Source organism: Harpia harpyja, chromosome 12 (genome assembly GCF_026419915.1).
Source record: "Harpia harpyja isolate bHarHar1 chromosome 12, bHarHar1 primary haplotype, whole genome shotgun sequence".
In the NCBI taxonomy this organism is placed as follows: domain Eukaryota; kingdom Metazoa; phylum Chordata; class Aves; order Accipitriformes; family Accipitridae; genus Harpia; species Harpia harpyja.
The window spans coordinates 32,608,543-32,634,952 of NC_068951.1; the positions used below are offsets into that span (position 1 = coordinate 32,608,543).

General features: G+C 44.7%; 1 protein-coding gene across 15 annotated transcripts in view; it reads right to left on the reverse strand.

Moving 5' to 3' along the window:
* The window catches only part of LPP (LIM domain containing preferred translocation partner in lipoma), a 353,246-nt gene that overhangs the window by 212,541 nt on the left and 114,295 nt on the right, over nucleotides 1-26,410 (reverse strand). For all 15 annotated transcript variants that reach the window (XM_052803756.1, XM_052803757.1, XM_052803760.1 and 12 more), the window contains one exon: nucleotides 10,075-10,276. In XM_052803756.1, coding sequence (XP_052659716.1) covers nucleotides 10,075-10,267 — 193 coding nt within the window. In that variant the 5' untranslated portion in view covers nucleotides 10,268-10,276. The remainder of the gene's footprint in view (nucleotides 1-10,074; nucleotides 10,277-26,410) is intronic.

Consider the following 26,410-nt stretch of genomic DNA (forward strand, 5'->3'; position numbering starts at 1 on the left):
AAAGCTGATCTTGACACTTCAGGGGCCAAGAGGTGACCTGGTCCTACAAAGAGCTGAGCTGTATTGCTCTGGACGAGGAAGGCAGCTGGAAATGCACCCAACTATAGGTGCACAGTGATCCCAAGGACACCCAACGTGCTCCCAGTATGTGCTGAAACAGCCACAGCCTGGCACTGTGTCCTTGGCATAAGAGCCCTAGGTGATGGGGCCAGTGGGGCAGTTGGGAAACTTGGAGCTGAGATTGTGAGCTTGCGCTGAGGAGTACATGGGGCAGAAAGTTAAGGAAAGTTGATTTTGTTGATGCTGTTAAAGAACGGGTCTGCTGCCAGCTGATGTAGCTCAGGATGGGGTCATCAACCTCAGAAACCATCAGTCTCCACTTAGTAAGAATTTAACCCTCATCACATTCAGTTTTTATAACATAAATTTCAAACTTCTATAATTTCTTATATTAAATCTACTTTCAAAAGATTGTGTTTACTAGTACTGTTTTAGTACCATTTTCCTACTCTTAAGGGCCCCCTCTCTTCCCACCAGCTCGCTCAGGGGCAGCTCCCGCAGCAGGACCCCCGGGCAGACCCTCAAACCACAGGTGCCCAGACTGTACAAAGCCCAATGCCATTGCAGAATATCTAGAAAAGCCAATTGCTAAATCTTTCCAAATGGATCTTGTAACAGAGGTGGCCCAGGTGCACAGGGTCCTCCTCTTATAATTATTCCTCACCTCCACGGTGTTTCCCGTAAACTCAGTGATTAGCAAAACAAATGCCAGTTCTCATGTCAGTGTGATTTCTACCAACCAGCCCTTCAGGCCAGGCTTTGCATTATGGTTTGGTCATGTCTATACTAAACCAAAACCTTTCCTTAGTCATTGTCATCACAAGAATTAAGAGTTGGAAAAGACCTGTGAGTCTTTTGCACTTCACAGCTCCTCAAATAGTTTGGGTAAATCCCCGCTCTCGAGCTCCTAGAGCATGCTTGCACATTATTCCGTGGCTACGACTTTCCAGCGTGCATGCTAGTTAAAGACGACGACAGAAGGGGAATTTTTAGATAGTGATGTCTGCTTATTAGGAACTAGACCAGATTCCTGCTCATCCACTTCTGCATTACTACCCTCTCCGGGGCAGCCAGAGCCGCAGGACTCTCAGTCCTACTCACAGACCCTCAGCTCTTGTGCCCAGTCCATCTCAACACGCTTTGCTTAGCAACAAGCATTTCGGGCTCCGTATATTTAGTCCAAATGGTAATTGTGTAGTGTTCACTGCCAGAAATGCCTGCTCTTTGGCCACAAGTACAGCTTCTGTGGCTTCAAGAGCTGCTCATTCATTCTTCTAACCTTTTATTAGACCAACCTGTAATATAATCCAATAGACATTTATTGGTTGCTCTGACTTAGCAGTACTCTGTCTGGCAGTGTAAAAAAGCTTTAGGCAGAGAAAAGGAAAAATACACGTATAATCCTTTATTATAACAGTTAGTTTTCAGGGCATAGAAGAGCTGCATTGTATGAACAAGGGCAAAAAAATAAAAAATATTACTTGACTGTTAACTGTCATATAACAACTGTTATTATTTAACAGACTAGCATCTGGAGGATGTTAAAATTTCAGATTAAAATAAAAGGGACAAGTGCTGCCTGCTTGAATTCAAGCTATTTCTGCATTAACATTGCTCTCGCTTTGATTGGGCACCACAGCCCTTTAAAACCATATAGGGGGCAAACATTATCTTTTTTAAAGTAGGTTTGATATAGTCAATGACAGATGTTTGCAATTCGAGTTATAAAAAGATGGCTTCTTTCCATTCCAGTGTATGTCAGAACCATCTTTTTTTCTCTTTTCCCTTCCCTTTTTTGCCCTTTTTCTTTATTCTACCCAAACTATTGTGGTTCACAGAACAGGCCACTGCAAAGATGAATCACTATGCAATGTTTGAAATAATGAAGTGGAAAAATTAAATATAGTATCTTGGAAGAACAGACAGACAGGAGGAAAAGAAAATGAGAAAAAAAATAGGCATGGAAGAAAAAATTAAAAATCTACCTGCTGAGGAGTGTAGTGTTTGCTTTATGATACCAAATAACAGAGAAAATACGAGCTCACTCACCAGAATGAAAAACAAGGCTAGGCACTACTTTAAGTACTTCCCAAATAAGAGGCAACATGTTCTAGAGCCTGTGAAAGTTTAATATTTGTAATTCTAACAAAACACAGTCAGAATTGTTAATAAAACCTGGTGGCTTGACTTGACATTTTGTGAACTATGGATAAGTATATGGGTTCAATAATAGTTTTTATGCACCTGTTTTATGTTGCATTTTTCCCAGTGCCATTATCTGAGCTGGTATTTCAAAAAAGAAAATGTTCATCCTGAGAGCAAAGCCGAGAGCACAGACCTACATATTTGTCTCTAACAAAAAAAGCAGATGCAGACACTATTATCCAGTACAAGCAGTAACAACTTTTGGGATGACCGCAATCAAAACAGAAAGACTCACGCATAGCCAGTTTATTTACACTGGTGAGAATCACAAGTCCTGATACTGGTCACTGTGCTGTGGACGACTGGGCAAAACTCCATGTCTCTGTAACTCATAAGATATTGAGTAGAGGGATGCTGCCCAGGCACAAAGGCACCAGCTTGGTCTCATGCCTCTTCAACACAGCTCAGCTTGCTTGGGGCAGTTTAAATCCGCTATTATACAAATGAGAACCACCACTCATTTCCAACTGGTTTCACTTGGTTCTTAACCAACAGAGAAGAGGATGTCATTAGAGAGAAATCAATGGACACTTCCGAAAGGCTGCTCTGAACTGGTTCGCAGCTACCCCTTAATGAGGGACCCCCGCCTTCCTGCTTGTTCTGCGGGGTTCGGGGGCTTTGTTTTGCTTTAAATGCTCTTGTGTAGAAGGTAGCAAAGCCACCACAAAGAGGCCTGGAGCTTCAAGTTAATTTTCACTGGCTGTATTTTGTAAGAGCCTGTGGATGATGCAGTTCTGACACTAATGAATAAAGTATTGCTTCATCTGCTCCATTTCATTCAGCACAAGAAACACATGGAAGAACAAGAGCAAGGATTAAGAAGGACTTTAAAAGTTTATAATAGGCACTTTAAAAAAGCTTTCTCTAAAAAACAAGCACTAACGTGGGGGCTGTGCTCAGGTTCAGTCAGGATGATTTGCAATACTAAGGTTACCTCTTTATTCCCACTACATTTTTCATCTCTGTGAGCTCAATCCTGAGAGGGATGGGACCAGAAAAGGATTAGAGCACTTCTCAGCCTATTTTTTTGTCCCATCACTGAGACACTGCCTCCCAGAGCATCAGTGATTTTTTTCAGCTGGTGGCAGAGCTGAGGAGCAAGGCAGGAGGCAGAGACCAGCAGATCCCACTGGAAAAACTCTGGTACTCACAGGACTCAATTCAGCATCAAACCGACCAAGTAAAAATGTATTCCCATGCCTCATCTGGGCTGCAGCAATGGTCCACATGCATAACTCACAACACGTGTAAGACAGCAAGCCTCTGCTTCCACCATGATGAAAGACTAAATCACATTATCTCATGTTAGTGTTGGACAAGGTGCACACAAACCACCACCGAAGTGCGGCTGAGACAGCTTGCTGCTCCTGCACCCCAGCCTCCTTCCAATGATGAGCACAGCACTGCAGAAGATCATGAGAAGCACCAAGGAGCAGGTATACCGCCTCACTGCCTCTTAACCAACACAGCCCTCCCAGTAGCGAAGATTCCTCTTGCTATGGTGCACACACAGCACAGACAACCAGAAAAAAAAAACCCAACAAAAAACCTGCAGAATCTCCCAAGTCAGCCTGAATTTATCCTTGCAGGGCTCTCATCCAAGGAATGAATAGACTCTCGACCTGGTTAGCTTCTATGAACTGTCAAAGATTGCAGAGCAGGGAACGGCACAGCTAAAACATGGAGTGTCTAGTCCAATAAATCCATACCCAAGCTTCAAAAATTAGACAGAGCTACTGATAGCAGCTGCTGTAAACAAAACCCACTAGGTATATCTGCCTATTAAAAAAAAAAAGACAGAAACAAAACAACAAACTGATAGTTCACACTCCCAGTCCCCTACAGACATAGCAGAATATAATTTGCCAGTGCTCAAGAGCCTCCACACACATGAAGGGGAGGAGGCCAGGGAGAGTCAAGCCCTGGGAAACCTGGATCAGCTGGGTTCAAGCATACACATTGGTGTCAACCACATAACCTCACCCTGGAGCTGGTCCTGCTGTTGTGCCTTGTCTCGTAAGAGACTTGCCCTGTCCTCTGACCGAGGGAAATGGAAGGAGATTTTTTTTTTTTTTTTAAAAAGTAATTAAAACCTCAAAGACCTTCACATGAGTCTTCTTGTTCACCATATCTGAAAGTCACCCAAGGAAAGGAAGGAAAAGGGAAGAGCTTGCTTCAATTCTTATCCCTTCATTTAGTTTCCATTATTAAATCCATATTAACTGTTTCTGCAGGTATTATATTCACCAAGGGTGGCAATTACAAGGAAAAGACATCAGCGCTAATAAATACTGAATTTAGAAGGACCCAGCAGCATAAACTAAAGTGGCTAATTTTGCAAAGTATGTCCTCAGAGCCTCAGAGGTTGACAGAGAAGCACATCCAAGTGCTGTGCAGCCCCGTAAACCAAGCAACTGTCCTGGGAGGGATGCTGTCTACACATCCCTTTCTGGCCAGGGCTGGCACTGTGGTATCTCAGTCTGTCTTAGGCAGCTTGAGAAACACTCATTGTCGGATTTGTATGAATGAAAGACATTGTAAGAATATGAGGAATATTGGTTTCTTGGGAGCAGAGACAGTCATCTTTGCAGGAGCACGAGACCTCCTGGGTGCCAAGCAATGATCTGGCACTTCCCAGTAGGTGAGGAGGGATTTGTTCCCTTCCCTACCACCATCAAACCACCCTTCAAGGGACCACGCATGATGGCAGAGGAGGTGTATTCAACCCGCAGGGAGCTGTGGCAGTGCTCATGAATGCTGGACTGGAAAGCCCAACCTTGCAACCCAACTGGGCTTGGCAGCTCACCGGCTGTGCTCAACCTGCATCAGCACAGTGTGGTTCCTCCTGGACTTGCACTGCTTCATGTCTGCAGAGTTTTATTTGAAGGGGATGGGGAAAGGTGAGGGGAAAAGAGCTTTTGCAGTTATGAAAACAAGCTTGAAACCAAAAGGATCCAAACTAGAAAGCACATCAAACTGCAAAGCTTGCCACTCACTGTGCTCAAGCCATCCAACAGCCTGAAGAGCCCCAACTCAGGCTTTTCTGAGTGCCTCAGGCTGACAACCGGTTTTTTTTACACACTGTTGAAGCCTCACAACCCATAGTGCCATCCGAGTGCACCCCGACTGCCCTGCCCCAGCGGCACTCATTTGGGAGCAGCTGCCAGCTCTCCTCCTCGTGCCACGGAGCGTGCAAGCTTGGGCTGGTGCCGATGCCACCAGGCCCACAGCAGCGTGCACAAAGCAGGTAGATCACCCTTCACCAACTTCACTCCGCACCAGATGCCTCTTTAGTCTGCCCTGGAGGGTGAGGCCCCGTTTTCTGGGACTAGGGAAAAGAGGAGAAAAGGGAATTTGCTTCATCTGCAAGCTATAAATCCTCTCCATCTTCCTGAGCCCAGCATAGATGGGAACAGCTGTGTGGCAGTTTCCCCAAGGCCCCAGCCCTGTTGAAGATGCTGAAATACTGATGTAAGTGTAAAAGCTGGAGAGCAGGAGAGAAATAAGCAGCAGGGAAAGGAGGGAGGGCAACCACAGAATCACAAAAAGGTTTGGGTTGGAAGGTACCTTCAAAGATCATCTAATCCAACCCCCCTGGCATTGGAAGGGACATCTTTCACAGATCAGGTTGCTCAAAGCCCCATCCAACCTGACCTTGAGAACTTGCAATGATAGGGCATCCAATGCTTTTAAAGGAAACAAAATTAATACCGTCCCTTTGGCAAAAGGCATTATTTTGCTTAAAAGATTCTTTTGCTCAGTGAGTACAGAGGACAAGACCCCTTATGCACACTGTTGGACAGGGTCTGCTGAGGAACACAGGGAGGAGGCAGGTAGCACCAAACATATGAGCATAGGGAAAGAAGCCAAATATAAGTGCACTGTCAAGACCCATGGCTGGATGATGTCTCATCCATCTCAGGACCCATCTTCTCCCAGCAGGAAGAAAAGATGCTCTCAAACTTCAAACACATCCAGCTCCACCCAAGGACCACCCTTGGCCCCGGTTCCACTCTTTCAGGGCCACTCAAGTGTCTGGACATCTAATTTTTTATTTCCAGCCTAATTCATTAGCAGCTACACTTCTGCCCCATGCACACTTGTTTATCTTGTAGAAAACCATCTTCCCCAAGCTCGAACAGCTCTCCTCCATCCATGGGGTAAATACAGAGCTGTGTAAGATGTCGGGCACCTGCACGTCTTGGGGACCACGGTGCCTATGCCTCCCAGGATCAGGCAAGGTTAATCCCCCGCAAACTGTCGCAGGGGGGAACACTAGCACTAAATCTTCCAGAAATCCAGACCAGACCACAGCACGTGGAAGTCTGGTCCAGTGTTTCTAGGACCTATAAAAAACACAGCTGTGCCCACCTCTTTAGCTAGCTGCACGGCAGAGACCTGTGCAGGATGTTAATGAGAGCTGTGGTCTTATTGATTATTATTACTACTACTACTACTGCAGTCATACCTGGGAGCCCCCAAATGGATCCCTGTGACAGCAAGACACGGTCTCTGCTTTGATGAGTTGATAAATCTAGTTTGAAACAAGTTGCAGTGAGTCAGCATGGCAAATAACGAGGAGGGGGGCTGGCAGCACAAGGAAAATTGCTCAATTAGCTGGTCTAAACCATGCACGCCTTGAGTGCTTCAAGTCATATTAAAATGCTGCTGGTTTATAAACAGTTGGCTGTTGCGATTTCACTTTTTTTCAGTCATTTAACCATTTCTAACTTCTTTTAAAGTTCCATTGAGTAGCTTTTAATCAGCACCTTCTGGGTGATTTTTGTGCAGGTGTCGGGGGGGGGCGGGGAATCAAAGTCAAGGTGAGACCAAGGAAATGCCTTGGTGGGAGGGAGAGGGGGGTACAGCCGATCCCCCTTGTGCACACAGAGCCTCCTCCACAGCCTGTCACTCCAGTGTCTTTCCCCTGCACTTTCAATGTGATCAAGAAATAAAACCACAAATGCGATCAGCTGTGCAGACTTGTTACGTGCGAGCAACATGCCTACAAAATAATAATAATACAGAAATGTGAGGCCAGAGGATGCATTTTCCCGAATGCTAAAAGCAACGAGCTGAAGAAATTACCAGGAACAGAATTTGTTGGTCTCCCAGAGAGATTCCCGATACCATCCCTGCAGCCTCTGGTAGCAAGGAACCAACTCCAGCAACATGGCTGGGGCAGGCAAGGCTGTGCCAGGCTGTGATGTGTGTGGCCGCTTTCTGCCCCATCGCAGCCCTGGAGCAGCGCCTGCTGCTCGCACTCATCTCCTGCAGAAGGATGCTGCACTGCGTGCTACCTGCACGCTGGGTGGAAAGCCCATACGCCTCCAGCAAAGCAGCTCTGGCAGGGCAGGAGCAATGAAAATACACAGGGGTGCTAGGGGATGCTGCAGCTCCTCCAGCTACAGACTCACAGCTAACCAGATGGGAAAGACCTGTGACCAACAGAGAACAAATTTAGGCAAAATGACTCACAGTGCCCCTTTAAGCAGGGAACCAGTGGGGCACAGAGCTGTCTCCCAGGCTGAATTATTGCTTCAAAAACAATGCAGGTCATTGAAAAAACACCTAGGGAGCCTGGAGGAGAGAAGGGAGCCATAGAAAGTGAATGAAGCACGTTGGGCTAAGTATTTTCCTCACTGTCCCCCTCTTGCCTGCCAGATCCCAGAAGCCTCATGTTCTCAGGGTTATATATGGCTGGGCTAATGGCTTTGCACTGGCTGCTGACACCAACCAGAAGCATGTCACCTTCCGAAAGTGGGTTAGCTTAAGCTGCAGGCACGCTGTCACATCACTAAGCCAGTCCCTGACCAGGTCTTGGCCAACCCTTAGCTCGTCCAGGCCTGTCAGATAATGATGGGGTCTCCAAAAGCCCAACATCAGACAAGGCAAGGGATTGGCACTGAAAAAGTCCCCCTGTGAGCTCCTCATGTCTCCTGGTTTCTAGCAGACCTGGCGATGCTCAGCTGCTTGCAGGACCAGGTCGTCAGGGTTGCACGGGAAATGTTTGTGTGCTTCATCTCCCCTTCTCAGCCTGCAGCGCCTGCTCTGTTCTTAGGGAAAACCTCCCTCCCCAAATGCCAAGAAACAAAGGATTTTTTTAGAAGGTGATAATGTTCCTGAGTCACATATAACTGGATCTACCATCACTAAAGCACTGACAATTAAGGCATACTGACATTTTTCACAAAAAAAATAGTGGCTGATCAACAACAGTTTTCCTAGAAAAAAAGTGTCATTTTCCACTATTATTTTAAATTTTAAGAGAATTAGAAAAATCAGAATTTCCACTTCACTTGAAGGTGACATTTTCATTTCACTTCAGAAATGGATTATTTTTTACTTTTTTAATTCCAAATGTCTTTCTCTTCCTCGCTAATGTTTTGTTACTGAAGGCAACAGAACAGGTGCATATGACTTCGCTTTTCCCCTCCAACACATTTTCTTTTTTCGTTCTGAATTCTCCGAAGTTAAGAGTGGCAGAGGAAAAAAAATGAAATGCTCGTCAGACTTTTCCAACTTTCCTACAAAATGTCCTTAACTTTAGAAAATCGCTCAAGTGCGAGATTCAATATGCTACTTTGTTTTTCTTTCTCCTTTCCCTCATTCTGTAGTCTTCCTGAAAATGTGTATGCTTTCAAAAGATAGAGTAGAAAAAGGAAAAAAAGATACCGATGACATTTATCTTATTGCACTCAACACAAAGAGGGAAAAGTGGTGATGGAACAAAGTAGAGCATCCAAAACGGAAAATCAAAAGCTGGTTTGGCAATTTTCTTGAATACAACTGAGTTTTTCTTGGGGGGGAGGATAGAGAGGAGGATAGCAAAGAGTTTTCCATGCATTTCTAACCATAGTAAATCACCGGGAATAGCCAAGTCCCTGCTCTGCCTAGACAGCTACCACTCTCACCTACAATCCTTGGCTTCCACCTTGTTTCTGCTGCAGTAAGGTTCCATCACACACTCTCCACTGCCAGCTAGGGGCATCCTGGGTGCTCCAACTGGCAGGTTTCCCATTGCAAACCCCAGAGGTGCTTCCCAGCTGCGTGCTCCCGCTGCCGGCAATTCCCTTCCTCCATGTGTCCACAAGCCAGGAACCCAACTCCCACACTCGCTGCTCAACTACATGAAGAGAGGAGAACAAGCAAGCAAGAGGTAGAGGAAGGCCGACACACAGTGATTGGCGGGTGTTTTACTGACGTAACAGCTCCAGAGGCTATTGCAACGGTTACATAAATATCCTCAGAATTACATCATTACATTATTTCATATTCAAAAGTGTTCCATAGTAGAGGTAAAAGAATAAAACTGAATCAAACCAGCAGGCTGGACAGGAAGCAATCCTAGACGCGTTCTACCAAACTTATGCTCTACCACCCCAATTATACCCATACTCCCACAGCTCAATCCCACATTTGTAAAGGATTCCCATTGTGCTGGGATGAAAGAACCAATACTGAAAAGGATTGTTCAAGCCCCAGCTCCTTGGACCAACACATGCCAGCAGAGACCAAACAAGCAAAACCCCTTGAAAAGTACCAGTCTTGGACACAGGACATCTGCTTCCAATTAAAGACAAGAAAGATCTGTCCCCATGTCCTCCCCCAGCCCTGCACCTCTCAGGAGGGTAGCTAGCCAGAGTGAGGGTAAGAGATACCTTCATATTCTTCTTGATTTGAATGATCTGAAACAGGGAGGCTCCCACAAACTCATCAACAAAGAGCAAGTCAAGAACAGCCTGTGTTAGCAGTCAATTCCTCTGCATTAGACGGTTGTGGTTCCTTCCTAAAAAAAAAAATACTTACCATCACCTCCTGGTTGCTTGTATGGGTTGTACTTTGGCTTGGGGGCAACGACAGGCGCAAACTTCTTTGGCGTCTGCTGAGTGGACACCGAGATGCTAGGAGTCCCAAAGGTGTGTGTGGTCTCCATCCTTGCAGTAACGTGACCGACAGGCTCGTTGGTACTCTTGGGTGGCAGCCAGGACGGGTGGGACATGGTTCAGATCTGAGAGTAGAGGTAAAGAGAGTCACACATCCATTAGGAATTTAGGCTGGGGAAGTAACAGTTGCAAACCTACTACTTTGTTGGTTTATAAAATCAAACCTACAAAACCCTTTAATATGTTTAACTTGTACATGTTTATCTTTAAACATATTGGTCCTAATGTATAGGACTTAAGATACAAGCCAGTCTTTCTTTCCCCAGTAGGTCAGAATTACTGATCAGCTTATCACTGGTGCCTGCAAAAAGCATTGCTATTTTCCTCTTCAAACCATAGCGGAGGCAGGCTGATACTCTGGAGAAGCCCATCAATCCCACCAGCCATTCAGCACAGTAGTGATATATTTCCCTTTCCCTGTTAGGCTTTTGTGAGTACATTAATGTACAACAGTGCAGGTGCTCTGGGGACAAGTGTAGTCAGATGGGCAGACACACTTCCAAAATACACCTTTAGCAGTTTTTCACATCATTTAGGACCCCATGTCCCAGTGATTTTCATTCAAACTTTTAAGAAAAAGGATTTCAAAAGCATCTAATCGTTCTTGATGCCTCCATTTCTGAACACCCAGCTTAAGATATTTTAAAAGCATATCAATTTTGAAAAAATGCCAGAATCCCACAACCGCTGACAACCAGGCTCCTTTTAGACATCTCAACTTGTGTAACAGAAAACAGAGGCAGCCCAAATCATTACTTATTTATGAAAATCTTGGCATTGGCCTCTTAAAAGCCTACATCACTTTTGAGAACTGGACTCAGACACTGCTGAAAATGTTGCCCATATAAAACCTGTTTGTTGCAATGAACAAGTGCTCTTCACCGCGCACAAACCACATTCGCTAGGTAGCAGCGATGGTCCTACAGTACCATCAGATGGTCCTACAGCACTGGATTTGAGATGTAATGAAGAGATGAAGACTCCACACAAACAAAAACCAATGTTAATTTTTGAGCTCTTGAGCACCCTCTCACTTCTGCCCACGCTGTGCTTTGGTGTTAGGACTCTTCAAGGCCACCAAAACCAGCAGGCAGCTGTGACCCGATCAGGAAAGATTTGTTTTGTTCATGGAAAAGGATCAGTGCAAGAGACAGCACCAGGCCATGGGAGACATTAGCCAACTGCCATTGCAGAAAAGCACTTCCATCTAGGAACTACGGGACAAAACAGAGAGGCTGTTGGATCTGGACCTGCAAAGAGGTGGTGTCCAACTGCAGCAGCAAGTGCAATCTGCCAGGGCTGAGATGCAAGACAGAGCCGTAGCTCTGCTGCGCATGGCAGCAAAGGGCTGCATTAGCTGGTGTGAACAGTCTTCTGAGCTCAGGGTGGGAAGAGGAAAGGGCACAGACGAAAGATGGCCTTTGGCAGGTGTAGACCGCCCTGAAGTGAAATCATTACCGAAGTCCACAGTGCTACAGCTCTCAACTATTCCAACACAGCTTTGTGGTCATGCATGCAGCCATCTGTTTGAATGGCTCATGAGGCAGTATTTCCAAAGCTGAGAAGTGCAGCCACATACAGCTCACTGATACCATGCAGGAATGCAGCCACAGGTCCACTCCTAGCCTACCTGGGCATATTCTTGGTGCCTCACAGCTAAGACTTCCACGCACACATGCTTCTCAGAGAAAGAAACAACACTGAGCTCTTCAACCAGCCCCCAGGATTATATGGAACATTTAGGCAGGAAGAAGGCATATCTGATAGCATATTTAAGTCTACCATGAGAAAACAAAGCAGAAATCACACTTCATTTCCTCTTTCTCCTAATTTGGGCTCACACATCACTAGACATGTCAAGACTAAGCTGTTGGGACTTAGGAGCAGAGCTGTTTTGTTCAACTCATCCTGGCTGGCAAAGAATCTGCATCCTACAAGGTCCATAGTGGAGCAAATTCAGTTGAGTCCTTTATCAAAAAAGCAAATGAAGACTCTTGGGTATAAAGGTTCCTGCATGGATAGCCTCGTCCTAGCAATTTGCTATTAGCAATGCTGAGTCAGTCTGGTGGAAAGGAGTAAGGTGTCCACATGGTAGTGTGGGAACAGCACTTCCAGCTAACAGCAGTGACTGCTAAAACTGATGTATATATATGTGTGCTTATTCCAGCCCAGTAATTTTACTCCAGGTAACAGGTTTCCCACTTGAGGAGTCATTTCTATTTAAGTCCCAATGTCTGACCCAACACTAGGAGACAGACAATTTGTGGTCATCTTCCACCTCCATTGCTCCTTGTGTGGGACAGGAACTGGCAAGTGCCAAACATCAGTCCCAAAACTTGTGGCTCTTCCTCACCATGCAGTCTGACTGCTCAGCGTGCACGCAGCAGTTTTGTGATCCCTACCACTACAGGATGAGCCTGTTGCGCTAGACATCCGATACCAGTGAAAGGAAGCCACTGGGACTGGCTAGAAACAAGGCAGATGGGAGTGTGGCAGTAGCACCCTGGAGATTGACAACTATCCAAGGCTGAGCTGCAAGGATGTGACTCTCCCCCGCCACATGCCTGCTATCCGACCTTACATTAACAGTGCAGAGCATCATTCCGAAATCAAGAAGTGAAAGGCAGGTCCTCCGCACAGCGCTGGAGAGGAAACCAGCCGCGACGGCTGGGGCCGGAGGGCACGCGAACCGTGCTCCCACCGCCTGGTACTTCCCATTGCCAGCACCAGTCCTGATAGACCTAGAAAACAACTGCCACTCAAGCAGTAAGATTCACCTACACTGCTGCCTCCTCCTCCCACATCCTTCAAAAATGTAAAACACAGCAATAAAACTCAGGCAACTATCGAGGTTTTAAGAGCAGAAAACAATGAGGGCACTCAGCCTTAAGAGCTAAACAGGACAACTCTGCACTCTGCAGAGTTATTACATCCAAAGACGACTATACCTTACCCATTGCTAAAAGCATCCTGGAGTTTTATTCTGACAGGTTTTCAGCCCCTGGCTTGACGTCTCATATGAAAGAGCGTGAAGCACCTTCAGACCCTGGACATTACCTCCATACTGATTCAAAGCAAAAAAAAAAAAATCCCAGTACCAACCAGATTATCATCATTCCTGTTCTGGTAGCTCCCTAGTTGTTCTTTAACCACCTTCCAGGCAACACGCCTTGGTCCCACTGAGCTCTCATGGTCTGCCAGGTTGATGGTGCCAAGCTGATGGCAGAGATAGGTTGAGTGATGCACAAACCAAGAATATCTGCTTCAGTAGCTAGACTGCACAGTGCTGGGGATGGCTGAAGACAATGTGCATCTCAATGAATGAGCTTAAAAAGCAGACTGGTCTTATGGACAGTTTGGGAGAGTGAAGACCACACTGCTGTAACTCAATTGCTGACTGTAAGCTGGCACGCAGCTCCCTCTCAGCTACCCTCTAATGCATTTGTTTTGGCAGTGGTGGTATTTTCTAATTGTTTCCCCGTTAGACTTTTCTCTTCCTCTTTCTCCCCCTCTCATTTTCTGTTATGCATTTGCTGCCATTCGTTTTTGCTATCTGTGCCTTGACAATGTTTTCAGCAAGTTCCCTTTTCCTCATCTGTTCCAGTCCCAGCTCCCTAGCCTCAATTAAATTTAGCTTAACTACTTTGTGAGATCACAAAAAAAGAAAATGAATTAATCTCTTTTTAACAGCTGAAGCTAAACTTCTGGGTTTGCTGTTATTTTCCCCCCATGTTTTTTTATCTGGTAAAAGGCCAAGAGCAAGGCATAATATAAGGTACAGTGGCTCACAGAAGGCCACAGCCTCCCACCTCTCTCTGCAGACTTCTCTGTGGTGGAGCACCCTGGCTAATTCAGACAAAGCCATCAGTGCTCCCTCACCATTCCCTACAATATTGCCTGGTTTTCAATCAGAAGCTTTTTTGGAGCAAAACAGATGAACATTTTGTGATGTGGACAAGTAATCAAAACAGCACAGGGAAACTTGGGCTTATAACCAGTCTTCTTACTCTAAACTTACTCTTGCATATGCTACCACCTCTGCATCATTGTGGTTCCTGCACTTGGATGAGAACTTCCAAACAGGTAAAGGCAGTGCTTTTCTGGCTGGTCAGCAAACACAACTAGCAAACTCGTTTCACTTTTGTCTTTGAGGTGTTTCCTTCTAAATATGTTATTTCTGCCAGTTCTACAGTAAACAGTTTTGTTTTCAGAAGCTTCTAACTAGATGTGGGATGTGGGGGATTGCAGAAGTCAGTGGTTGCAAGAAGGCTAAAGTCACTGAGAAACCCAGACAATAAAAGGAAAACACTGTATTGGATATTGCAGGCTTGAGAGAACCAAGGAACAGGTAAAACACAATGAAAGGAGAATCAAGACGGATGGGCTGGGGGAACTCAAGATGCAGGACCAGAAAAAACATCCTGGGAGCATGCACACTGGCAGAGAACAATGTGGTGAAGTGGATCTGCTCACCTTGGGTGTCAGGGACGGAGCTGTTACAATAGCTGTATTACCCATTTCTAAGGGTGAATACAGCAAGCTCCTCCTTCAAGGGTAATAGTGGATGGAGTGAAAAACCATCAAACCCAACCTGATCACTTTGGTTCTTCAAAAACAATCCCCCACCCCCACCCCGCATTGGACAATAGTGAGTCTCACCAGCCTTTTGCTGGACAAGCCACCTATTGCTGTTCCTTGGATGCCAAATGCAAAGGGCCTGATCCCTCTGCTGCTCAAGTCACTGGCTGGACCACAGAGCTCCCACTGAAAAGTTAAACTGTAGGTTAAATCTACAGTTGCCCCCACATTTCTGCTCCAAGCAAATCACTTGTCAGGAATGGTTTGCATTCAGTGAGCCCCTTCCTAGCAAACCTGAATAAATCTAGCCACCCAACATTTAACACAGCCAGGCTGAACAATCTTTGTCATCAGAGCCCATGTCCCTGGGAACCCTCGCAGAGGGACAGCAACCTCTTGCTTCCCCATCAGTGCCACATCTCCCTCTGTCTTGGCTGAAGCCTTCTGCATTTCTGCCTGCTGCTCACACAGCCATCCTCCTTGGTCACCAGTAACTCAACAGCTCCGTTCCTGATCTGGCTGCTACTAGCTTTTCCTGTGACTCCTTACTCACTCTGGCAATACCCCTTTCCCAAATTCACTGCCCCACCCCAGACAAAAATCCCCTAAATCTTCCTTATGTCACTACTTTGAAAGCCCATCTCGTCTAGCCCTTCTGTACTGTGCAGGATACTGAACTCTGCCCACACTATCACTCCACAAAGCTTTTGTTGAGCTAAAGAATATTTGTTACAAAGTACACGTAGCCTCAACTGAAAGAATGCAAGTATTGGAGAATCCACCACAGCATTAGGTAAATTGTTTGGGCAAGCAATTAAGCACCATAATTAAAGCTTCTCCTTTATGTCTGCCTTTAAATTTATCTAGCTCTGCTTCCAACCATTGGATTTTGTTACGGTCCCGTCATCTGCATTACAGACCTGTCCCTCTTCCTTACACAGATCCTTTCAGAACACAGCCAGGTCATTGGTTACATCAAATCTGAACATTTAAATTAAGTATCAATTAAACTCACTGTAAAGAGCAGACTTCTCCGGATTCATTCATGTATATTTACTATGAACTCTCTTCAATTTTTCAGCTACCTTTTATGAAATGGTGGATGCTAGCATAAGATCACTTTTTAAGAATGGTAACTTAAAATGGAAGGGGTAAAATGATGAATAATATCAAAGACAAAAACCAGACTGAAATCAGCTGTGGCTGCCTGAGGTTCTGTTATACTTCCTTCCTTGGAAGCATTAGTCATCACCTACTTTTGGAGGCAGAGGATAAGACTGGACTAACCATGATAAATAACATTAAAAGCAAAGAGTGAAATCACACTGCATAAATAAGGAAAACAGTGTGCTCTGGTTCTATCATTAGGATGATCTTAATGCCGTAAGTTCAGAAAATTCTAACCATGAAAGAATACACCGCAGCAGAGGAACTGGAATCCACGAGTCCCAAGATGAGACCGCATTATCTAAAAATGTCAGACCAGGAATATCAATAGAAGATAATACCAGGCAGTAATAAAAGCCTGACAAGGTTTTTTGTTCCTTTTTTTTTTCCTTTTTTTTTTTTTCTTCCTTTAAAGTGTGGGCATAAGTGCTTGTTTTTGCTTTTAATTACAGGATGTCATTCACCTTTGAGAAGCAAAGGTAAAACAAAGAGGGTTCCAAGTCAATTTAGCCTCACATCAGATAAGCAATGGAAGGGTACAGTATCAATTTGTCTGCTCTTGAAATTGTTAGTACATTCATCTCTGAGACAGGCTGGCTTTTCTGATTAGACTGTACCCAAATAAATCTTTATTTCATTTTCATATTTTTAACATGGACCAAATACTCCTTGGATGTTGATGGACTTTGCCAAGACAGAAGAATTTGTCCCCGAGTTAATTAAGCTAATGCTTCATAGTGGGTAGCAACAGTGTTTAACAAAAAACGAGCAACAACAGTCTGTGCTTCCAGACAGTCTGCTCTGTCTTCCATCCCACTCCTTCCTAAATCCACTGGCTTGATGTAGGTCCATAATGTTCTGTCTTAGTATCAGCCATGCACAGTTAACCATCCCTCCTAAGGCCGAGGGACTGACAAGATACAGGGGATCAGGATCTTGTTTTCTGACAGCAGATGCAACTGGAAGCCCTATTGCAGCTTCTCCCTGATACTATTCAGGAACACGATCAAGATATCCCCCTCCCTGGATACCCAAGTTTGTGTCTAAGGGCTTACAAGAGCCATGCGTAGAAAGGCAGACCGCATTCTCCCCACTCTCCCTTCTCTTCGTCCATGTAAAAGAATTCAAAGAGAAAACTTTTGACTTCACTTCACCTTCCAACTGAGTTTTAAAGATCAGCTCTAGTACTGAGCCAAGGGGACACCCTTCATGATGCAAAATCATGCCACACATTGCCCCTTTCAGTTACAGGTACAACCTACAAGACTGGATGTTTTTAGTCTAAGCTTATTTGTCTTAATTTTTTTGCCTAGAATTCCCCAAAGTACAAATCCAAATGCCCTGTTACAATACAGTTCTTTGCTTTGTCCTCATCACCTCCACTCCACTAATTAGCCAAAAGCAGTAATTGAAGCTGACCAGAGAGATTTGCTCTTTACAAACTCCCAAAGCTGCTTGTTTCTCTTGGCACTGTTCCCCTTTAAATGTTAAATGAATTTATTTCTCCATTTATGGCCAATGGTCTCTAGCCATGAAACTTTCCTGCTTCTTGTGGCCTCCAAAAGAGGATATAATGTCAAAATTCTGGTCTCATTAGAGGTCTTTAACCAAACATAAGAAGTGCCATAGGTACTCACAAACTCAGCCTAAGCTCTCCTGGGACGTCTTTCCCATGTGGTACTACTTATCCTCATCAATTTTACATCATATGGGAAATTATGTGATTTGGGGAACTGGGATTCCTTTTGAACTCCCTTAATCATTGCCGATCTGCACAGCATCTCACTAAATTTAAGTCCTGTAATACTAATCAGTCCAAAGAAGCTCCTCCCTCAGACCCTCCCAGCAGCAAATTGACTCTGGCCCTTAGTGCTCCTCAAACGTCACATCAGCAACCAGGAGAACCACAAAGCTGCAGGAACAACTCTGAGCACTGGGAATCCTGTGCGTGGGGCTGATGTGACCCTCATCACTGGTGAGCAGTGGAGAGCTAACAGGAGTCAACTGAGCCACCAAGTAACTCTGAGATGTGATGAACAGAACATGCTGTCACCTCCAGTGACTGCCTTCTTGACCATATGCAAACTTGATGCACATGGACTCTGACTCCTTGTAGCACATCTCTCCCTGAGATCAGGTTTCTTTGCTTGCACCCATTTTACACTGTTTATGGATATTTCTTGATGCTTTGCTTTAGTCTTTCACAGCAGGTGTCAGCTAGCGCAAGTTTAACTCTCCCTCTCCCCACACATCCAGAGTTTCTTCCAATTGCCTAGACAAGGCAGGGTTTTGTATCGTCAGCTCAATCCCCTCAAAATAAATAAATAAATAAATAAAAATCAAAGTCACTTCTTCAGTTAAGCAGGCCTGAAAGCATTCACCAATTTCCTGCTGTGGGACATCACTAATGGAATCACAGGAATTAAAGGAGAAACAAGCCTAGTTAGAGCACTGTTTGTGCTGAATTATTCCTCGAAGCATATAATCTAGTATCATCTCACTTTGACTTTAACAGCTTCAATAAAATTTCCATGGGATCCTCCAGAATACCTGATTTAAATTCAAAGTTCACCCTGCTTTGAGCAAGGGGTTGGCCCAGATGACCTCCAGAGATCCCTTCCAAAATCAATTATTCTTTGACTCTAAAAGCCGAGACTTCCACCTGTGACTTTATCTGCACTCAAATGGGTTTGCAGCGATATAGCTGTATCCCACTTAAGATATGGCAGCAATATCACCTACTGGCAATGCAACATTATATTCCTTATTCTCTAGTTGCAATGGTCCGCAAATGAACACAGCAGGTACCCATTCTTTTAACTAAATAACCAATACTTGGAAAATAACTTTCTTTTTTCCTACCATGGCTGCAACCACACTTCGGGTTTCTTTGCCAGCAGATCCACACCAGTTTGGGATGTGACTTTCGTTTTATGTACTGAAGTCACTACAACTTCTACAGTATTACTCAGACATAACAGGAAGACACCAAGTCCATTGTGGAAATTGTAAAGACATAATGGTAAAGAATGGTCTCTCTGCTACAAAGACGCTTAGCACAGGTTAATGTCACCATGAATATAGTTCATCAGGTACCAACCCAATATCACATTCATTCTTACACCAAAACCCTGCTGCTGGGACAATTTTGGTATCAACCAAAAACTTACTCTTTCTTAAGTTTCCTTCTTAGCTCATTTCTCTTGTATCTGCTTCAACAGTGGAAAAGATAGAAGGGCAAACTAAACATAAACCTTTTCTTTCCCAATATAATTGCATTAGTAGTTTTGGGATTAGATGCAGGCTATTTGAATTTGACTGCTGCTGCAAAACACACACATAAAAGCTGATGAATGAGATCTTCCTTTTGCAGCCGTGTCACATCCTGGTGTTAGATGACAAAGTAGGCTTTAAAATCCAAATAAATTGAACTTGACTGGCCCATGTGCATTGAAACAAAGAGATAGTACTGGCTCCCTGGAGATAGATAGATCTATCTATTCTAATACAACTCTAATGACCACATTACAATTTCACCAGAGAGCAGGCTGATTCTTGACTTCTGTGGTATGAGACAATCCTCAGCTACTCCAAACATAATCATATTGGATAAAACATTAATCCAAGGCCTCAGCTACTTGTGGTCACAACAAACCCCAGGGCAATTGCAATGGAGGAGGTAGACCTGGTGGCCAGCCCAAAATGCTTACTCAAATACAGCAAAGTTTGTGGTTGAACCTTAAGAGCTGAGCCAGGAGGTAACTCCAAGCCAGACAATTTCTTCCAATTCTTAAAGCTTCTCTTCCTGATAACTTAACCTATAAGTTTGTGAAGGTGTTGCTGCACGACAAAGAAAAGCTTGAGATGGATGTTTCAGAATTTTGTGTATAAAATGAGAGAGGAAATATATTAATAGGGACAGCAAAAGAACAGGCAGAATAATGGAGAAAGGTTATTTTGGGAGTCCCAGACCACGAGCTCCCTTACACAAATACTGTTTTCCTGCACACGATTTATTTTCAAGATCCCTCTGCCAAAAGAAAAAGCTGCCTTTATTCCTTCTGTGCCCATATTCATTGTCTTCCCTGTAGCACAGCTCAGTACTTGGCATCCTACTTCAGTAGGGCACTGCCAAGCAACATAGTGCTTATCCATCAAATAAAAGGTTAAGGGACTGGACTTCTCAACCAATGGAGACATACTGGAAATCAGGCCTATCAAGAGAGTCCCACATAAGAGAAATCAGGACAACAAGAGGAGGCAAGGTTAAAGCTTATTGAGCAAGCCCAGGCTGTTTGGATGCTGATGCTGGCTGTAAACAAGAAGGAACCGTGCAGAACGAACATTCAGCTCAGCAGTGAGATATCAACAAGACCCCAGTGGGACCAAATGGGACCATGGCAGCGTATTGACACATAGATAATTGTATTAGCTTTGCAGAGCGCTGTGTATATAAGTCTCAGCATGGGGAGAAACAGCAGGGATCTGAGCTTAGTGGGAAACTGATACAGAGCGAACAAGGAAACAGGGCAGAGCTTGAGGTCCTACCCAGCAAGGCTAGTATGGGTGTAGGTGCAATTTTTATTTATGACGGGTTCCCTGCACTCCAATTCTCTTCTAAAATAGCTGTGATTGCAGGAAGAGTCAGCTGCCACCATCCTTGGAAGAAAATGTATCTGCTATTGGCAGTCTGAACCCCAAGCCATTGAGAGGATTTCTGTGAATAGAAAAAGGAGCTGCAGCCCAGAATATGGGCACAGCATGGGCCCCACTCAAGAAGGATGCGAGCGCGGGGCCAATCCCACTATTACTTTCTTGTGACACCTCAAGGGGCTGGCAGTATGACCCACACTTTGAAACTGTGATGCCTAAAAAGCAAGCAATTAAATCAATTAATGGCCAGGATCAAAATCTTTAAACCCTGATTCTTCTCCTCCCACCTGATCCACTTAACTTTTCCTCCCCCAGAACCCAAGCTGTCCTGGAAGTCACAGCCTTGAGTATGACAAATCCCTGGATGATTTCTCCTTCTTCTTGAGCACTGTACCAACCTGTGCCTCGTTTTTGGCAGCTCAGCCCATGGCACCTTGCAAATAATCAGGGGAAATAGCCCTTTTCCTATGGAAAGTCCTATATCCTAAAACATAGAAGAGTGATTGCTGCCAGATGGCTGAGAACTGATGCTGCAGAGAGTTTGCTGATGGAAGCAAGATATTTGAGTGCACGAAAACTGTAGGAAAGGAAATACACAGACCCCTTTGTATAAACAGTAAGAAAAAAAGACTACATTTCTCTGAGTTTCACAAGAACAGGTGATTTGACATGATCAAGACATGAGCACCCCAATGTATTCTAGTCTCCTTTTTGCAGCACAAAGCAAAAATAAAGATTTAACTGCTTCCTCCTTTAAGAGGCAGAAAGCCTACAGTATTGTCAGGAAAGAAAGAGGATCTCTGCAGGTTACCGAGTCCTGCTTTTAGCAGGAGACTGGACTACCACCAACACCAGATAAGGCTTGCTGCGGCTTTGTCCTTGAAAACCTCCAAAATGGAGAAACCCCTGCTACCTGGTGACTTGTTCAAGTGTTGCACTATTTTCCCAATGAAAATGTTTTTCCAACTCCCCAGCTGAATCTCCCGATCCACCATGCTTGTCCATGGCATTTTATTTTGCCATCTGGACAGAAGCATTTGGCTCTGTCATCTTTGTAATGTCCCTGGCAGTAGTCATAGGCTGCCGTTGAATCACTCTTTTGCCTCCTCTCCATCAGAGACAGGACGCAAAGCTCCCTCAGCCTCTTCTTGTAGGCCATGTGCTCTAGGTCCTTGACTGCCCCTCTGAACCCTCTCCAGCTCTTCAACATCCCACTTCGACTGGAAGACTCAAGATTGGATAACAGCTTCACCAACAGGGAGTAAAGGTGAACAACAACTCATCTCAGCCCACCGTCCACGCTTCTCCTGAAGCAACCCCGTATCCAGTTTTCTTTATTGGCAATGACAGCACACATTGGACTCCTATTTGACCTGGTGTTCACTGCCTACTCCAGGTCCTTTTGTCAAGGAATAAAGAAGAATAAAAGGCATATTTTGAGATGGTGCCTAAGCTGGAGGAGCTCCAAAATGTCCACAGCCAAATGGATAGGAAGGTAAGGCATAAGGTGATATCAGCTACCGCTATGCTATTTGCAATAAACACAACATAAAGCTCATTGAGATGACAGCTGTTCAAAGAGGGGTGTTCTGGAAGCATGAGGAAATGGGTGAAGAGGAATATTAAGAGCAAAGGCAAGCATGCCGTGACACTCTGGAGCACATCAAGATAAAGCTCTGTTTTAGTATCCATAGAACATCAGTTCTGCTCTGAATAGAAACTTGTGACTGAAGACAAGTGCTTGAGATTTGATTTTCAATTCTTCTTTGAAACTCATAAAACCACCGAGCATCAGCCTAGCAAACTGTTGCTCTTCCCTTTTATCTCAGTGCCCGTTCATTCAAGAACAGTGATACTCAAAGCTCTGGGAGCTAATTCCTCAACTGGTGCAAACCACAGTGCCAGCAATTAATTTAACCCAGACAGGCACCCACACTGGCCTTGCACTTTTGCTAAATAAGCTCATCACATTAAAAAGCTAACTCCAGTTGCTCCACCACTATCACATTGGTGTCTTCTGGTTTTGACCACCCAAATTAATCATTTGTTCCGCTTCCCAGAAATCAATATGAAGTTTTGTTGTGACAAAAGAGTTTCCATACTAGACTGGCCACATCGGTTCCCTAGATGTGAAATGGCTCAAATCTGACAGTCTCCAGGAAAACATTACAGTGCTCATCTATCTCCACTGCACCTTCTCAGAAGAGAGTGTGGGGGGTGGTAGAAGAGAGGAAATAAATCAGGAGCAGAGGGAATTTTTGGAGGGAAGGAAGAACCAAACTTTTAATGTATCTAGAGATAGTGATACACTGCTGCGTTTTAGCCACTGCTGGCAACCGCTTGTGTTCTGCTTTTGAACTATGCTAGGGCAGCTGGGTCATGCAGCTGGTAAGTGCACATACAGCTCAGTTAATCAAATGCCCTCCAATAGTTGCTACCACTATCTCACAGGTCTAAGGCAAAGCATGTTCCCACACACAACTAAGCGTCTGCAAGGCATTTCAGCATGCCTTTGCTGTGTAATGCACATATTTCTCTTTCAAAGTAACACAGCTGCCAACACCTTAATCATTCCATGGGGACCTTCAACCCCACCAGCCCCTTAAGTGCTTCATTACCTCCAGCACACTCCTGCAGAGCTCACATCCCAGGTGAGCTGTATGAGCACAGCTCTCTGTCAGCTAAAGCAAGCAGACTGAACTGCAGGAGATCAGAATCTGGGCAAATCAGGTCTAACAGCCCATCTACCATCACTCTTTGTTCCCGCAAGTTTGGCCTCGTTTACTGCAAAATATCTAGGACAAAAGGCAAGACAGCAACAAGAAACCACCTTTGAGACTGAAATTATTGCATGTTTCTTTTCATGAGATCCTGTGGGAGAGAAGATGCTTGCTCCCCTGCATGGAGTCTCTAAGGGGCTATGGAGACCAGCCAAATAACGTTAACTGAGGCACCTAAGTTGCATGTACATCCCCAAAGCTTTCTTGTTTTTAAGTTAGAAACTGCTGCCTCAAGTCATAAAAATACTATGTTTTGAAATTGTATTGATATGTTCTTGGCACAGAAAAAAAAATAAACTGCAAATGCAACCAATACGGAAACTTGAGCTGCCCTTTGTTTCTGCTGGACTTAAAACACTAAGGGGAAAACCTAAGCAACAAATTAAATTGATCCATGGAAAGATGCAGTCTGTTAGGACTGGTACACAGATATCTATTTTGAAACTAGCTTGAGCACTTGAAGGCATAACCTACCCTTTGAAGTTTCTAGGTTGCTCCCATCAGATTCCTTGAGATGACACTGCTGGAGATGCCATCCTGAAGAATCACTTCCAAGGCAAGTCCCTTCTTAAAGCAAGCTACCTCAGGGCCATTTTTTGTGAAGCAACACCACTGGGGAACAGCTTCACCTGCTCTCTCCATGCCAGCTCTGCCCTCCGTCCTCTGCAGCCCCCTCTACAATCCATTGCCCTTCCAATTGAGGTTATGATCTAATGGCTCAAGATGATAAAGGACAGTTATTTAATCATGCAAGGAACATGAATATATGCACATAAGTATGCATACACATGTGCATCTCCCTGGTTTTTTGATTCTACATTGTTTGCTCAGGAAACTGGTAGAGGGGAAGAATAAGGAGAGAAACCAACAGTTGCTCACATGGATCAACACTTCCAGGCTCTCTCTTTTGCAGCTCATCTCACTCATACTTGTGGTTTTAACATGTGATTCACATTAGGCCCCTCTGCTTGCCATTTGATGGTTCTGCTAAACAGATGTGAATTTATTTAGTCACAGAGCCTCCTCTTTACACTGCCTCTTTGTAGAGCAGATGGGCTTTCTTTTTTCCCTGTTCTACAATATTCAGATAATGATCATACCCAGTGCACCGGTTTGCTTGATGATGTCCTATGAAAAGGAACAACACATGAACACAGACATGATCTCACAGGAGCTCTCTTCAGCAGCTAGGACACACCGCGAGAGGCAATGGTACTCATGGAGAATGCCAAACTGCAACACCAGCAACCTCTAGAAAAGCCCAAGATCTCAGGGATCCTTGAGGCCAGCCCCATAATTTCAGGCAAATGAGTGATTCACGCTGCACCTAGCAGGGTCCAGAAGACAAAGCTCCACCAACTGCCCATTGCAAAGCATGTGTCCCCATGCGAAAGCTCTGGTGGAAGAGCGAGCTGAAGGGTAAGCTCCTGCAACATTCATGGGGACATGAAACCATGTGCATCTCCTGGGACTCCTCAGCATGGTGAAATAGCCTGGAAAAGTTATTCGCTCCCTGTGTGGGCATTCTTCTTTCTGCACTGAGAGTGCATTTGGCAATGGATGAAGCAGAACTGCACAAAGGCCCTCTCAGAGCAGAATAAGACTGCCCACAGGAGAAGTACGCTCGGAACAGCTATTGCACTTTAAATTCACACCCTGGCTTTGTTTCGCAATACTCTCCCTGTGCAGAAAGGCCCTAGGCTTCGGATTCAGTTTCTGCCCATATCATCAATAGCTGAGCACTGCTCCCATCCAAGGGTAGGATATGGCCTATACAAGAGGCCAAAGTACAATCTTGGAGGAGAAGGATGAGCTTCACATTTACTTTGCGCTATCCTGTATGTGGATGCGCCTCTATATTGCTTTAGTAACTGAACGCTGATGACTTCACCCTAGCAAATGGCCCTGCTATGTGGGTAAATCATCTCTGCTTTACCACAGAAACCAAGCACAGGATGTGTATACATGGTACACACAAATGTCATGCCCACACCTGTGCAAGGATCTAATCCGTTTCCAAAAGCTGCAGCCCCGTCCCTCAGTCACAGCTTTGCCCTCCATGCATTGCCCACCTGTTACAAAGATGACCTCAGTTTCTAGGAGAATCTACTTAGGACTTTCATTAACTCACCAGAAAAAAAAAAAAATTATATATATATACACACACACACACACACTTTAAATGTGGTTATATCAAAATTTGGGTTATCTAAAGAATGAGACTCCAAGTTGCAGAAGGGAAGCAAAAGTGGAATTCTCTGCTTGAAAGGCACTTGGGACGCAGCCATTAACACTCCTCCCTGGAGGCCCTAAAGCTGAACATTTACAAGAGCAGAAAAATATGTGTGGCTTTCTTTTGGGTGTATATGCATACAATTAAGCAGTATTAAAAAGCTAGTAGGTTATTAGGTAGTAAAACATTTTCAGTAAGAGAGGACTGGAACTGAAGAGGACAGCTGAGTCCTTGCAGGGCGACAGGCACTTCCAGCTACAAAGCACCTTGTATCTTCTGAGAGTTTTTTCTTTCTTTTTTTCTTGGCAAGTTCTGAGCCACCACGGTGTAATTTTCATTCCTATTAATGACCATGCTATCCAAATATTTTGTGTATGGACTATACACCAGCACTTCACTCTTAAGAAGCAGCGACAAAGCAAAACACTGTGAAAGAGAGACTTTCATAAGCGTAAAGCAAATTTATGTGTCCAATTCCCAGAGGCTGGTTGCCTAACCTTCAGTATGAGCCTTCAATAACTTTCTCTGAGCAGCTGAATGATGTGCTTTCTTTCCTCCATGTAAGCAAAATTAAATTCCCTCCCACTTCACCCCACCTGCTCTGCAGACCTTGTGGGGCTAGTGCTCCTGCTGGGGCAGGACCGATGACAAGACAGAACATGGCATCGGGGAATAGGGCTCCCCTGCCATCCCTTCAGGCCACGTAGGAAATCTTTCCAGGCATCACTCTCCATCTGCATCCTCCCTTCCCTGTCACCTCCATCCAGACACTGGGGACAACATTTAGG